This window comes from Acomys minous (genome assembly GCF_964271855.1).
Source record: "Acomys minous genome assembly, chromosome: 9".
Lineage (NCBI taxonomy): Eukaryota > Metazoa > Chordata > Mammalia > Rodentia > Muridae > Acomys > Acomys minous.
Genome location: NC_140490.1, coordinates 108,770,146 through 108,785,959, shown reverse-complemented (window position 1 = coordinate 108,785,959; position 15,814 = coordinate 108,770,146). Strand labels below are relative to the sequence as shown.

At 38.9% G+C, this 15,814-nt stretch overlaps 1 protein-coding gene across 1 annotated transcript in view; it reads left to right on the top strand.

Annotated features, from left to right (window-relative positions):
- The window catches only part of OTOGL (otogelin like), a 131,249-nt gene that overhangs the window by 43,726 nt on the left and 71,709 nt on the right, over nucleotides 1–15,814 (top strand). The window contains exons 22-25 of the mRNA XM_084796611.1: nucleotides 2,207–2,259; nucleotides 4,388–4,550; nucleotides 7,273–7,380; nucleotides 8,218–8,356. Of these exons, the coding sequence (XP_084652737.1) occupies nucleotides 2,207–2,259; nucleotides 4,388–4,550; nucleotides 7,273–7,380; nucleotides 8,218–8,356 (463 nt within the window). The remainder of the gene's footprint in view (nucleotides 1–2,206; nucleotides 2,260–4,387; nucleotides 4,551–7,272; nucleotides 7,381–8,217; nucleotides 8,357–15,814) is intronic.

Genomic DNA, 15,814 nt, shown 5'->3' with positions numbered 1-15,814 from the left:
CACTCATAAAACAACACACAGCCCGGTTATAGCCTGTCCACATAGCAATAATATCCATTCACCTACACCTATCTCCCAGTGCCTTCCTTTTAGTTGCACTGCAGGTGCTCACGATGTGTAGATAATGATGGCAATCTTCTCAAGGCAGGACTGTGGGCTTTCCATTGTCCTGCCTCTGTTCTGAGCATGCCATGAGTACTATTAATTAGGCACTCATGACTAACTGCAAGAGATAGGTCCTGCCATGTTTTCCAATTTATACATGAGTAGAAATTGGGGAACATGTAGTTAAGCAACTTGATAGTAACACTGGGGTTTCTGCCCGGGCACCTGGTTTGGCATTGCTCGCTCCATTACAGATCTTCCTTCCTAGCTCATTTTGTATTGACAGCAAGTTATCATTCACACCAAATTTACCTTTATAATTACTTCTATGTCCTTCTCACCCCCTGATTAAAGCACAAAGAAGCCATTGCATCTTTCCTTGTGTAGAATATACTACAATCTCCAGTTTCACAAGCCAGAAATCCGAGAATCATTCTGACTCTTTTTCTCATGCTCAATACACTCAGCCTTCAAAAACCCCAACAACCTTGGATTTGACTTGATTTTATTTTCCTCATGTAGGTAAAATCCATTCTTCCTTTCCTAACCCATTGGCTTAACAATGCCACTTACCTGTTCTTTCTTGCACTTTTCTAAGAATTTCTTTGTTTTACATTGCTATGACAAAACACCACAGGGTGGACACTTTGTAAATGTTAGCTCACAGTTGTAAGGGTCCAAGAGTTTTAGATCCACAGGAAAGAGAGAGTCAAGCAAGCCAAATCTGCTTGCAACAACCACCCTTTTAAAGAGTCACCCAGATAATAAACATAGTTTTGTGCCTAAGCTCCACCTTTTAAAGTCTCACCTTCCAACAGCGCTACAGTGGGGGACCAATCCTTAAGACACGTTTGGGAGGGAATAAACCATAGCAAAACCATTGCGTATTGGTGTCCTAGTCTGTAGTCTCCTTCCAAATGTTTGAAGAGTTTTCTTTTGAATTTAATATCCTTAACATTCCTTATTTAGACTTAGTAAAACAAAACCCTCCCTTCCTTAGTGCCAAAATAAAAAAATATTTAGCATAGTGACCTTATTTGTGAACATGTCAAATGTCCCCAAACCAGAAGTATAGTAAGTAGACATGGCTGTCTCAGTTCCTCTATAGCATTTGCAGTACGGACTAACACTCCTTAGAGGGACATTCTGTTGTTAAGAGATGTGTGTGCATGGTTTTCATGTAATGTGGCCCTTGATATGTCAGTTTCTTTATTTTGCAAGTATAGAATACAACGTCTGCTCTACAGCTGAAGGGAAATCCATTCTGGAGTTACTTGGGACTGGCGTGTGTTCCCGTTATGTTCTCCTCTTAAGGAGTTTGAAGGTTCATTTGTCTGAACCTGGTTTTCCTCTTAATGTTACAATCAATTGTACTCACCTGTGACTCAGTTCATCCTCAGTGATGCTGCCAGGATGATTGTCTTGACCTTCAAACTGACCATCTCACTTCTGTGTTTAAAGGCCTTTATAGTACAGTTCAACAGAAACAAAATCTTTTTTTTTCTGGGTCTGTAAAAATTTTTAAATTTATTACAATTTACTCATCTTACACCCCAATTTTTATCTCCTTGCTTGTGTAGTCCCATTCCCAGCCCACCCCATTCCAAAATGTTGACTACAAAGCAGGGTCTGGCTTCACTTCTTTTGTCCACCTCTTCTCATGGCAACTGATTAAGCATAGTATAGTATGTCCACTGACCATTGGAATTTTCCTCTCTCTTCCTGGTTATAACCTCCATCCATTCTTTAGAATCGCTCAGGGTGTATTTCCTCTGACCACCCAGACGTCAGTTATGAACAGATTTTTTAAAAAAAGTTTTTAAATGTACTTTTGTGTTGAATGTGTCATGTTGTATAAATGAATTGTCTATTTTTTTCTGTTACTAGTATAGAAGTGTTTGGGTCAGGCTAGTAACGGTGCTGTGATGTTTTTATTCTCATGTCTCCAACAAGGACCTGTGCCTGGAGGTGTTTGGTAAAATATATCAAAATGAAAGAGCTGTCTTCAAGCTGTGCTGAAGGGGAGTGATTTATTTGAAGAAAACTCGAGATTTGGGTTCATAAGTTAACTTTGCTTTTTTTTTTTTTTTTTTACTTCTAGCCAGTGTTCAAATGGGACTGTAAAATGTGATGAGCTAGCAACACCCTCTACTGGTGAGTTCCAGATAAAGGTTTTCCTGCGGAACATGTATCTCAAACCCTTTCTCAGACTTCTCTGACAGCAGGCATCCAGTCCCTTGCAAGCCTCTGCATTTGAACACATGCCTATAGCAATAGCATGTAGAAGGCAGAGTGTTCCAGTGACTCCTGACTTCTTTCACATGAAGAATTCGAGTATTTTTAGGACAGATGGAGGTAAGAGGATAAGGCTGCCTAGAGACACGGATCATCAGCCACGGCGTGTAGCCTTTGTTCTGTCTACCCCAGCGCCACCTCAGGTGCCTGAAAGGCTTTAGGAATGTGTAACCCAGATGCTGGTTGTAACAACCAGCTGGACCGACACGTCACAGCTTTTAATGTGCGCATGAGAAACAGCTGATTTTGTTGAGGCTTAGGTCCCGATTGCCAAAAGCAATGCCAGAGATTTTGACCGTCTACCAATTGCCAAGGTAAACGTCAGTGCTCCTTGGTCCTGGGGTGTGTCTAGGTAGCAAGGTTTTAGGATTAGTTGCAACAAGTGGAAAATAGCATAGAGTAAGAGCGAGGAGGCATGTTCCTGCAACCCAGCAGTGAGGAGGTGGAGGCAAGGCAGTTCGTATTCCAAGGCCAGATTCAGCAAACCTGGCTTATGCACCACCATGTTATAAAAATGAAAAATAAAAACAAAAGGCCTACAAAATACATCCATTGCCAGTTCTCTTAGAACATGACTTTCCACTGGAATACGTATCCTGAAGATCTTCAAGTTAGAGAGAACCACATGAGTCTGCATTTTTATCAGATGAATAAGTAAGTCTCAGATTTTCAGTGCCTGCAAAAAAATTCTGGGCAAGTGACAACTCTTGGTTGAATTCATTCTGTCAGATAGGGAGATTTAGGCTCTGTTATTTATTTGAATGAACATCATAATAAATTACCTTTCAGCCAAAAATACTGGCACCTATTTATACTTTCAGTTAAAAAGGCTAAAGGCATTTTACTTTGTAGACAGGAATTACAGGCCAACCTTGGCTTGATAGTGCGACCTTGTTTCTTAGAACACAGCACAAAACAATAAAATGGCCTTTGAATTATACGTTCTAGATTTACTTTGTCAGAATTCAAGTGAGTCTGGGGCTTCTCTATGTGTTACTTCTCTATGTCACTGGGCCTTGCAGATAACGCGGTAGCTACTGGCAATCCCCAATAGGCCCCTCTCCCTTCAGGGTAGCGCATAGTTAAATCAGGGATGTCTAGGTAACCTGCTTTCTCAACGGAGTCCTCACGAATCTATCCCTTTGGTCCCACGGAAGTGTCCTAGGTGATTTCTGAAAGCCCCAAAGCCTTCCGGGAAACAGGTACCTCCATCATGCCTTGTAACACTGGCCACTTCTGTACATCACTGTATAGTTTAAAAAAAAATGATGAAAATAATGCCTCGGAGACAAGGCAAAATCAGGAAGTAATATTCATATCATGGTTTGGTAAATACATCAAAATTTACTCTACTTTTTAGTCCTTAGAAATTGGTGTGTTTGAATTAATCAACATACCATTTTTTTTTTTTTTCACTTCAAAAAATTCTATGTGAGCTATTCGGTGAACGGTGAGGAAGGTGGCTAAGATTTTCAAGTCTGAAACAGATTGTGGAAATTTTGAGGACTGAACAGACTCTGCCTTGGTAATGTTGATAAGCTTATCATAGAACGAGAGCATCCTTTAACTACAGTGGTGATCTGGTCTATTGTGGAGCGCCACAGATAGCAGCACCCCCTGCTGCTTCCCAGGTGCAATGTGCCCCTTATGCGCATGCGCAATGCGCCTTTGAGCAAGCCCCTTATGCGCATGCCTGAAGGCATAGCGTGAGGTGGCGTGATCCGAATGCACGAACCAAGAGCGACAACGTGGCAGTCTCTGATAGGACCAGGCACACGATAAAGGTTCTGTGGGAGCTTTTCCCGAGGTCACTCTGGTAGTCCAGGTTCCTGAATAAACTGCTGTGAGAAGAGTTCCCGGTGTTGGTGTCTTTCCTGCTGGTCGGGGGCGGCATCGACAGTCTATGAGTTTTGTTCGCATGACTTGTGCATAAGATTGTGGAACAAATACAAAGTTAAAGCCATGTTATCCATGTTTATATGTGAAGTCCACGCCTGCCCAGAAGGGAAGAAATATTTTGACTGCAGATTTCCAGACCCTGAATTACCAGCTGGTGGTATAAACTGTGAGACCACGTGTGCAAATCTGGCCATGAACTTCACCTGTGCTCCGTCCTCACCCTGTATCAGTGGCTGTGTCTGTACTTCAGGGTGAGTTTCCTTCCTGATAATACAGCCATATTCAAGATTTAAAGGAAAAATAAGGTCTCCTAAAATATTCTTGGGGACACTAGATAGTTAAGTGGTTAATAGAGCTTGCCTCTCAGCCCAAAGGCCTGAGATGGATTCCTGAAACCAATATAAAGTCGGAAGGAGAGAATTGATTCCACAGAGCTGTTCTCTGACCTTGATATACATATCATTACACACTTAGGCACATTTCTCTCTCTCTCTCTCTCTCTCTCTCTCTCTCTCTCTCTCTCTCTCTCTCTCTCTTACACACACACACACACACACACACACACACTTAACAATAATTTAAAAATATTCTTTGTAAGAATAGCCAAAATCCTTATTTTGAACAGCAGTTAACTTTGAATTGGTTGCTTGCAGACTGTTATAACTATTTATCTAGGCTAATTTAACATTGTGCAAGATAAATTGGAGTCATGTACCAAATTGAAGAAAGAACATGTTTTAAGATAAGGTTGGCATTTCTCCCTTTTCAGCTGCAGGTTTGGAAATAGTTATACAGTCAGTCACCTTCACTCAAGTCACCATTTAGGTATACAACACACACACACACACACTCACCCGCACATACATGTATATGTATACACGTATATGTATATATCATTGCTGCAGTAATTGTTATCAACCTTAGTTTGTAATAGTGAAGCTAACTGATTTAATTATAAACATTGAAGGTAACTATTGAGGCTAAATAAGGGGTTACTTTTAAGTGGGAACTCTGACCCCACTCATACCAGAGCTCAAATTCTAGCTCTGCCACTGTTAGCTGAATGATTTTTGTCACACGATCCCCTCAGTCCCCAACTAGGTAGCCATTGTAAGATATGTAAGATATTGTAAGACAAATAACTCTCTCCTCCCCTCTCTCTGTGTGTGTGTATGTGTAGTGCAGTGTATTTAATGTATATGAATCACAATTTAATTGTAGGTGATCTTGTCTTCATATATTCCCTTCCGTTGTAGAAATACCATGTACCTGGACAGACATAGAATCTGGAGGTTGTTAGCTTCCTTGTAAGCACACATATTATCAGTTTTCCCTGTTCTTGGCCATCTGATGAGGACTAGAGGGAGGGCCATGCCAGGTAAACAGGTCACCCATTCTTCCTCAATGAATATGTCCCACAAAGACATAGCCAAGATCAACTCATGAAAAGCAAGGGCATAGGAGAGGGAGGTCCTGTACTTTGTCTCCCAGGAGAATCCCCTTTGTCTAAATGGCTGCAAAGAGCCAAGTATCTGGGAATGGTTTCCATCTTCTTAGAAGAGCAGGGCATATGAAAGAGAGAAAGAAGGTCGCAACAGACAAGATCTCACACGTGAGAAGAAAACAGGGTTGGTGGAAATCAGGCCATAGAATGACGGGCAAAGAAAACAATTTGTCAAAAAGACAATGGAAAGAAAATATTTGTGGGAAATAATTAAAACCTGCAACATTGATGGATATGTTTGACTGTTACAAGCACATTTAATTGGCACATGGCCAATTAAAGCTGTAGCTAAATTTTAGTTCAGATGGGGCGCTTGATGCTCTTTCCTATCTATCATCTTTGACTTTTAGTTCAAACTTGGCATTTATCTCCTGACTAAACCTTATTAAGAAACTTAGAGAAGTGACTTCCTTAATTGCACTGAAATAGATAGAATTAGAATCAACTGAGATGTTTATGATTGATTTGGGAAAAATTTACAAACAGAAACTTCTGGTAAGAAGTTGATGATGCTAATTTAAGTTATCATATCTTCAGTGTGACGTTTCCTGGCTTATGCTGAGATAATACCTTAGGTATAGCTTGTGTTTTTCCTGAGATACTATAAGGTCAGTGGTTATAAATGGTCTACGTGCACTTAGTTTAGAAATCACCAAACTTAAATAATGCGAAGTAGAAGAAGGTCAATATTAGTGGCTTCAAACATTGGTCCTTCTTATTAAGTAACCTTGAGGCAAGTTATTCAGCTCCAATTTCTTTTAAAAATGAAGGTAGTGGTATTTGTTTCGTGGACGGCTGAAACCACGGATGGCTGAAACCACATCAGTTACATGGTGGGCTCCCAGTTGGTATTTATCACAAGCTCCCTCCCAGCCAACCAAAAAGATACAAAAACAGCTGTGTCTTTCTCCTCCTAGTTTCTGATTAGAGATGAAAAAATCCATCTGTTATCAACTAACATTTAAGACAACATATTAATAAAAAGGAATGTGAAATGCTTGGTATATTTTCACTTAAATACATCTGAATCAAAGTGCCGCAATTTTATATCTTAGCAGCGAGAAACACGCTTGCTTGCTCTCTAAATTCTTCAGCAGGAAAATGTTGCTGATTTTGTAATTTACTCTTTCACCAGGGACTGTTAGACAACATGGGTTCTTTTAGGAGCAAATCATGACTATGGGGGCAACCACGCTCTATTGCAATGTGCTTGTTCTAGAACGACTTGCCATGTTACAAACATACACTTCTGTTTTATATTTATTATGCTATATAACAGAAGGCTAAATCGTATCTGATCAGGTGCTTGGCATTTAGTTACCACTGTGATTCTCAAGGACCTTGTGAGGAAGAAAGAAGGCAAAACCTTCAATGCAGAAGACAACATTGACCATGACAAAAATCATAGACCGCAAGCCCACCTGACACTTGCAAGGTTTTCCTAATCATATTCCTCTTTCATTTGCAAGAATGGCGGAGCACAAAGGGAAGTGCTATGTTCCGGAAAGTTGTCCATGCATCTGGAAAGACTGGGAGTATGTCTCTGGGGAAGTCATCTCCACGCCATGTTACACCTGGTAAAGGCAGCCTTTTATTCCACAGAAGTTTTCCTCAGCCATTGGGTTAATTTCAATTATTTTATTGTCATGATTATATGTGTTTGGTTAACAAAAGCAAGTCAGAATCAATCCTGGGGGCTGCTGAATGGCTACTTTCTATGAAGGGACAATGGCATTTTAAATTCAGACTTGTTAGCTTAGGAGAGAAGTATGAAATATGACAATTTGGCAACTTAATAGGAAAAATATTGTAAACTTATAAGAGAATGCTAAGGGTTCCAAAGAGAAGTCCTTATTCAACAGAAGTTGGACTGTTTAGAAGTCAATAAGTACAGTGCCACAAAATAATCATGTTTTGCTAATATTTCCTTAAAATATACACAAATATTCTAAAATCAGGAAGATAGTATCCAGTTAGCTTAAACAAAGGGGTTGGATTGTGCTTTCTGGGTGCTAGTAAGCCTATGTTCAATTTTCATTCTGTTATCTATTTTTTGTGTGTTTCACATTTAATTTTTGTATCTGGTACTTTAAGTGTAAACACAAGACAAATTGGTCACTATAATTGGCATTATCAGAATGAACTGTCGATATTAATAAGGATTATTGACTCTGGTTGCTTCTGAGTACAAATGGTTAGGCTACTTGAAAATGCTAGTGCTGCAGCAATGACCCTCGTTTGATTTCCAGTTCCAGGGAGATCCAACCCTACCTTTCTGGTCTTCACGGGCACTATGCACACACAGAGTACACAGAAATACACACAGGAAAAACACCCACATACATAAAATGAAAACAAAACTATTGGCTAGAACCTAACTTCTCCACAAGGTAACTTCTGTCATTCTTTAATAGTGTTTGTCGGCGGGGGATGTTCAACTGCACATATTACCCATGTCCTGCTGTGTGCACAGTATATGGGGACCGGCATTATCATTCCTTTGATGGCTTGGAATATGATTACATCAGCGATTGCCAGGTTTTTTTGATAAAGGTTGGTCATAATTGTTTTTTTTTTGTTTTTATTTTGCATAAGACCAAGGTACAGAACAACATGTTGTCTGTGGCATATCACATTAGTATATACTACTAATGAAGTTTATGACTGCCATATTCACTTTTTAAAAATTTATTTTTTATTTTTTATTAATTTATTCATATTACATCTCAATGGTGATCCAATCCCTTGTATCCTCTCATTCTTCCCTCCCTCCCTCCCATTTTCCCCTTACTCCCCTCCCCTATGACTGTGACTGAGGGGGACTTCCTCCCCCTGTATGTGCTCATAGGGTATCAAGTCTCTTCTTGGTATCCTGCTATCCTTCCTCTGAGTGCCACCAGGCCTCCCCATCACAGGTCGTGGTCAAATATGAGGCACCAGAGTACATGTAAAAGTCACACCCCACTCTCCATATTCACTTTAAATGTATTTCTTTAGCTTTAAACTCATCCTCAATTTTCTTATTGGTAAGGAATAGATGAACTCTTTAGCCCCATGCCTTTTTCCTTGTCTGTGAAATGAAAATAATGACTCTACTTATCTCCAAGGGTAAAAAGGGCTTGACTAATTGCTCATTAAATGGAAATTATTTTAATTATTTTTAACTTGGCATGAAAACATAATATAACACATTAAACCATATATTTTATATATAATGAATATAATTTTTGGTTCTAGAAATGCTATTTTGATGGCGTCCTTTGGCAAATTCCTGGATTTGTATATCTGAAAAGAATCTTAAAATTTCTCATATGGGTAAAGTGTATGGATAGTTTATATGCATAGTTTGTTTAGCCACCACTGGTTTCAGAATTAAACATATAAATGAAAAAAAAATGTAAGCTTTTCAATAGAGTCACACGAGAACAGTAAAATGAACGCCCCTCCCCCAGCAAGTAAACGTGTGATTAGTGTATTTTTCTAGATATAGTTTTTACATCACATTCTGATTATATGTGATTCTGTTCTATAAGCCTGCCTCGTCTCATGAGAATAGAGTATAAGATCCATTTTGACCATTTCCATAAAATAAAAAAGATCAACTTCATGAAGATTTTTCTTACATATTAAACAACCATGAGCACTTGTTTCACAAGTACCGCAATAAATATTATTGAATTATCAGTGGTAAAAGGGGCTGTTATTTATGAATGATTTTAAGTTTCTTATAGAAAAATGGTAGTGGGTTTGGTGTAATATAGTTATTACATCTGTCAAGTGTATATTTATATTTTTGAATTACATTTTTTATTTTTTAAATCCCATACTTGCGTACTTCATTTTCATAATTCCTACCATGCCTTACATACATATATAAAGCTTGCTGAGTTTATTTAATGTTACTTTTATGCTTATGTGTTAAAGGCTGATCCTTGTGGCTGGATAATGTATCATGGGTCAGCAGCTATTAGTTATTTGAATACCTTTATCTAGGAGTCTGTCCTAACGAGATTTACACCATCCACAGTGCACTTCTACTAGCTTTGTGGATATGCAGGACTTGTTTAGGTGACAGCAGTTTTGAGAGATCATGTGTGCAGCTCTTCAGTGATCTCTGACTCTTAGGTATGGAGGTTTTGTTGTAGGTAGGTCTATTGATTGGGGCCGGACAACCCATGGTCAGTTGTGCTCTACAGTTTGATCATTTATAACATTCTTAATGATCATGGGCTGCTGAAAATGGAGAAATAGAAGGATCCAGAGGGTCCTAGAAATCTACAAGAAGACCATCAAGGCTGCTCGATCTGGACCTGGCAGGGTCTGCTCACCAAGGACAATGCATGCAGTAAACCTAGAACCCCTATTTAGATTAGCCAATTCTGCACAGTTGTGTGGAGAGCAGGGACTGACTCTGACATGAACTCTGGTGTCCCCTATTTGACCACTTCCCCTTGGTAGGGAGGCCTGGTGGCACTCAGAGGAAGAGTAAGCAGGCTACCAGGATGAGACCTGATAGGCTGTGATCATATGGTCAGGGAGGAGGTCCCCTTCTGTCACAGGCCTAGGGAAGAGGAATAGGGTAAAAGAGAGAGGGAGGGGAGGAACGGGAAGATACAAGTGAGGGGATAACAATTGAGATGTAATCTGAATAAATTATTTAAATAAAATAAAGCGCTTCTTTGATGAGGGATAGGAACTACCCACAGTTTTCTGTGGGTATAAGGATGCATATTGAGAATGGAGCTAGAAATTTAATTGTTTTAAGAAAGTGGCAGTAAGGCCAGGAATGGTGGCACATGCTTTTAATCCCAGCACTTGCGAGGCAGAGATAGGTGAATCCGCTGTTAGATCTATCTACAAAGTGAGTCTAGGAAAGCCAAGGCTACACAGAGAAACCCTGTCTCAACTGCCCCCCATCGAAAGAAAGAAAGAAAGAAAGAAAGAAAGAAAGAAAGAAAGTGGCAGTAATATGATTCCCTCTAGATTTCATGGCCTCACTAGACACTGTAGTGAGTGGTACCAGGCTTTGATTCCCTCCTATGTAGTAGCTGGTTAAGTCCGGTTTACATAATTTCTACTCCCAATATGTTGGTTACCTCCAAGTTATAAGGTCCACTATTGTACCATTAGGATAGGGTTTATAATTGGGTACTGCTATTGGTTGCTTTTTTTTTTTCCCCTTGGCAATTTACATACTATCCTTGGGTACTACTTGGGCTGGCTAATTTTATGTCATTTTGACACAGGCTAGAGTCATCAGAGTTGGGGGACTACTCAATTGACAAAATGCCTCCATAGGCTATAGACGAGCCTGTAGGGCATATTTTTAATCACTCTGTCAGTTGCTTCTTCACTTTACAGATTGCTTCCATTGTTTCACAGAAGAAGCATTTTAGTTCTGTGACGTCCCACTTGTCAGTATTTGGCATCGATTCCCAGGCAAATGGAGCCCTGTCCGGAAAGTCCTTTTCTGTACCTTGACCTTGTAAGGCACCCTCTATATTTCTTCTAGCAGGTTCCAGGGGTTCAGGTTTCACAGCGAGGTCTTGGATGAACTTGGACTTTATTTTGTGCAGGGCTATAGGTATTGGTCTGATTAAATTCCTCTACACGTGAGCAACCAGTTTCCCCAGGGCTGTTTGTTGAAATTTCTATCTTTATTTCTGCATTTCTTGGCATATAATTCAGATATCAGAAATCGATAACTATATGAACTCATATTCAGGTCCTCTGTTTTGTTTCCCTTGCCTACATGCCTGTTTTTCTAACAGCACCATGCTGTTTTTAATTACTGAAGCCCAGTAATGTAGGTTGAAATCTTGTATGGTAATTCCTTCAGCATTTGTTGTTGTTGTTGTTGTTATTATTATTATTATTATTATTATTATTATTATTATTATTATTATTCCCAGGATTGCTTTTGTTATTTAGGTATTTTTGTGGTTCCATATGAAGTTCAGTTTAGGATAGATTTTTTTCTTTCAATTTTTGTGAAGAATGTTGTGAATATGGGATGATGATTGTTTCACAATAGTAACTTTACCAATCTATGAACATGTTTCCTATTGAGTATGTAAAAAGGCTACGGATTTTTCTAACTTGATTTTGCCTTTTACTTTGCTGAAATTATGGCTCATTATTACAAGTTTTCTGATGGAGTTTTAGGGATTCTGCTATGTTAAAATGTCATGTTATCTGCAATTGAAGAGCATTTGAGTTATTACCTTTCTTGTAGCCTTTACGTTTCCACTTTTGTTTTATTGCTCCAGATGGTGTCTTAAATAGAAACAGGGACAGTGGACTGCCCAGTTTGCTCCTGGTTAATACGCTTTCTTTAAGTTTTCTCTATTGGTGATGCTGTTGGTTGTGAGTTTATCATATAAAGCCCTTATTTTGTTGAAGTGTATTCTCTTCAGTGGCTCAATTAATAATGCATCTCACTGTGGATGAAAAAATTCGGTTTTGTTTTGTTGTGTGTATTGTTTGATGTTTGGAGCATAAGAAAAGACACAGTAATTAATGTGTATTCTAGAAGTGTAATTACTTTCTTTTCCAACTTGTATTGATCGTCCCTGTTCTTGTGTTCTATTATTTTAATAGCCATCATATAAACACAATTTGTAATATTATTCTGATTATTTTGTATTTGTGCAATTAGAACATATATCACTATGAATCAGTGCAATGGATTACGCTTCTTTTGGCTTTCTCTTAGAGAATAGCATAATTATAACTGAATTATAAAGTTAAAAAACCACCAGTTTGACATATACTACAGTCTCTTTACATAGCAGAGTAAAGGCAGTTAAATTAACTGCTGTTACTTGCAGTGGTGAGCATTTATATTAAGTTCATATAGCTGCTTTCATTGTGATGATATCAAAACAACTAAACTTTTGTGTTCATGCACATCATTCGTGGATGTTGTTAGTGTGGACTCTGTTTCCATAGGTTGCAGTGGAGTCTTGTTTTCAACTTTTTAAACAAGATCCCAGGTGGTAGTGATGCTCTATGTGCAGAAACTACACTCTTTGCTAGTAATTGTGGAAGCGTTTGTACAACAAAACATGATGGAATGTCTGAATATTAATTATTTCTTTGAAATTCTCCTCTTCTGAATATTTTGTCATATTCAGAAAAAGGACATTTCTTTGATACCATTGAATCAAGCATGTTCTGTTCTATTGGATGTATTATTTCTGTTAGAGATGCTTTTGTGGTGCCATTTCAAGTAGTAAGAGAAAATTTTGCCAATTGGTATTTTCATTTTACAAGTAAAAACAATTCACAACTTCCTAAAATCTAATCCGCACTCCACTGTCTATGCAAACAATTTCCAGTGTGTGACAATGGTCCTTTCCCATGCATTAATTCATTTAAATCATTTCTGTTTATTAATTAACTATACTAATAAAGGTACATCTACTATCCATCTCTTTATTAGAACAGATTAACTTGAGAAAACTGTAAAGTTTTGAAGCAAGAATTGTGTGCATATTTCTCCCTTTTTTCCTTCCCCAAGTTATCTGGGGAATTTTGGGCATTTGATGCACTTAGTAACTACCCATTAATATCTGATACCTGGCTAAAAAAATCCTTTATTAGCTTTTTCAGTTGAAAACAATACCAACCACTGTATTTTTACATTTGTTTCTTATGACAAGTTTTAGTGGATTTTAAAAAAATATTATGTTTTATGTATCTGAGTGTCTTGAATGCACATTTGCATGTGTACCGTGTGCATGCCCGGTATCCAGACAGGTCGTGAGAGGTGCCAGATCCTCTATAGGATGCCCTGAGCCATCATGCAGGTTTTGGGAGATGAATCCCAGTTCACTACAAGAGCAACAGTGCTGCTGACTGCTAATTCATCTCTCCAGACCCTAGTATTTTTTCTTTTTTCTTTTTTTTTTTTTCAAGACAGGGTTTCTCTGTGTATCCTTGACTATCCTGGACTTGCTTTGTAGACCAGGCTGGCCTCAAACTCACAGCGATCCGCCTGCCTCTACCTCCCAAGTGCTGGGAATGAAGGTGTGTGGATTTTAAATAACATTTTTACTAATAATTCATTGAGAATTTCATACAGTATCCTTTGATTATCTTCTCCCTATCTCCTCATCCTCTTTCCATACCCACCCTCTCCACCTTTGCTTCCAACCCAACTTCATGATTTCTGCCCGTCAAATCCAGTTTGTGTTACCCATCTAGGCTTGGGAATGGAGCCTGCCCATGAGTGTAGTTAACCTACCAGGAGTCACATCAATAAGAAAAACTGACTTTTCCTCTGCCAACAGCTATCAAATGTCAGTAGTGCCACAGCCAGCGCTGGGACCCTGTGCCCGCCTTCCCTCCTCTGTGCTGAGGTTTTGCTTAGCTTAAGGTTGCACAGGTCTTCTGCATGTTATCACAATCCCTGTGGGTTCTGGGAAACTGCTCTGTTATGCCTGGGAAACGCTGTTTCTTTGTTGTTTCCCACCACATTTGGCTCTTACAATCTTTAACGCCTCATTTCTTAAGATCTCTGAACCTCCGAGGCAGGGATGTGATGCGTATACTCCATTAGGGACTGAGCACTCCACAGCCTTTTATTTTGTGTACATTGACCAATTGAAGGTTTCTGTGTTAATTGCCATCTATTAGAAGGAGAAGCTTCTCCAGTGAGGTTAGCCACAATATTTCAAACAGGTGACTGCTCTGAAAACGCTTAAAAGTTGAGTATTTGCTTTGGTCAGGAAAGTATGTTTTACTATTCGATACTGAATTATTACGTGTAGTTTTCTTACTGGCACCACAACAGAATAAAGCCACTCTGATGAGCATTTGTACCCTACATTCATCCTTCGTGTGCCACAATACCCTCATGTTAAAACAAACATGTGCTGTTCTGTTCCAAATCTCGATAGGACTGCCTTCCTGTGTATAATGCATCATAAGAATCATTTTCTCAGCATATTAGAAGCAGTCCTATTTAAACCATTAATTCAATGTATGGTTGATGATCAGCTAACTTAATAAAAAAGGCTTGAAGAGTAGCAGTTCTAGAATTGTATGTGCCTACTTATGTAGCAATCTTCTTTCTCAAAAGAACACAGCATGCCTACTTTAGAACTACATTTGTACTGAATTTTATTGATAAACTTGGGAAATTTTTACTAAAATGAATAAAACTGTAATCAGGGCCCCAAATGTTTTTTGTTTGTTTGTTTGTTTTTGTTTTTGTTTTTTTTTGTTTTTTTTGTTTTTAGGACAAATTGACTTCAAGTGCACATGGTAAGCTAAGAAAACAAAAATCTAAAAAAGAGTACATCATCTCTTTTGATAATAAAGCATAATATTGTATGCAAAGGACAAATTAGTGATTAATCGATGTAAGCTGACCCATTGTCTTGAAATATGATTGCCTGAATTTCTTAGTGCTTGAATTCTTTTCAGTTCAATCTTTTTAGTGGTACTATTTGCTGATGGTCACTCTCTTTGCCACGACTTCCCATGGCAGAGCCTTCCTTCTGGAAACATCAGTGCTTCCTTTGAGAGGGGAAGATGGCCCCTGGTTCCACTCTGACTTGGGGGGTGGTTCTCTAGTGCCCAGAGCACTTAGTTCCTGTGAGCCAGATCTCCTTCATCTTTGTATTGATTGCAAATCCAGGCCTTATCTGCAATGCCCTTTCTTTTTTTGTTTTTGTTTTTGTTTTTTTTTTGTTTTTGTTTTTGTTTTTTGTTTTTTTGGTTTTTTAAAATTAATTTATTCATATTACATCTCAGTTGTTAGCCCATCCCATGTATCCTCCCATTCCTCCCTTCCTCCCACTTCCCCCCTACTCCCCTCCCCTCCCCTAAGTCTGTGTCTGAGGGGGATCTCCTCCCCCTGAATATGCTCATACGGTATCAAGTCTCTCCTTGGTGACCTATTATCTTTCCTCTGAGTGCCACCAGGCATCTCCATCCAAGGGACATGTTCAAATATGGGGCACCAGAGTTTGTGTGAAAGTTAGATCTCCTTCTCCACTCAAC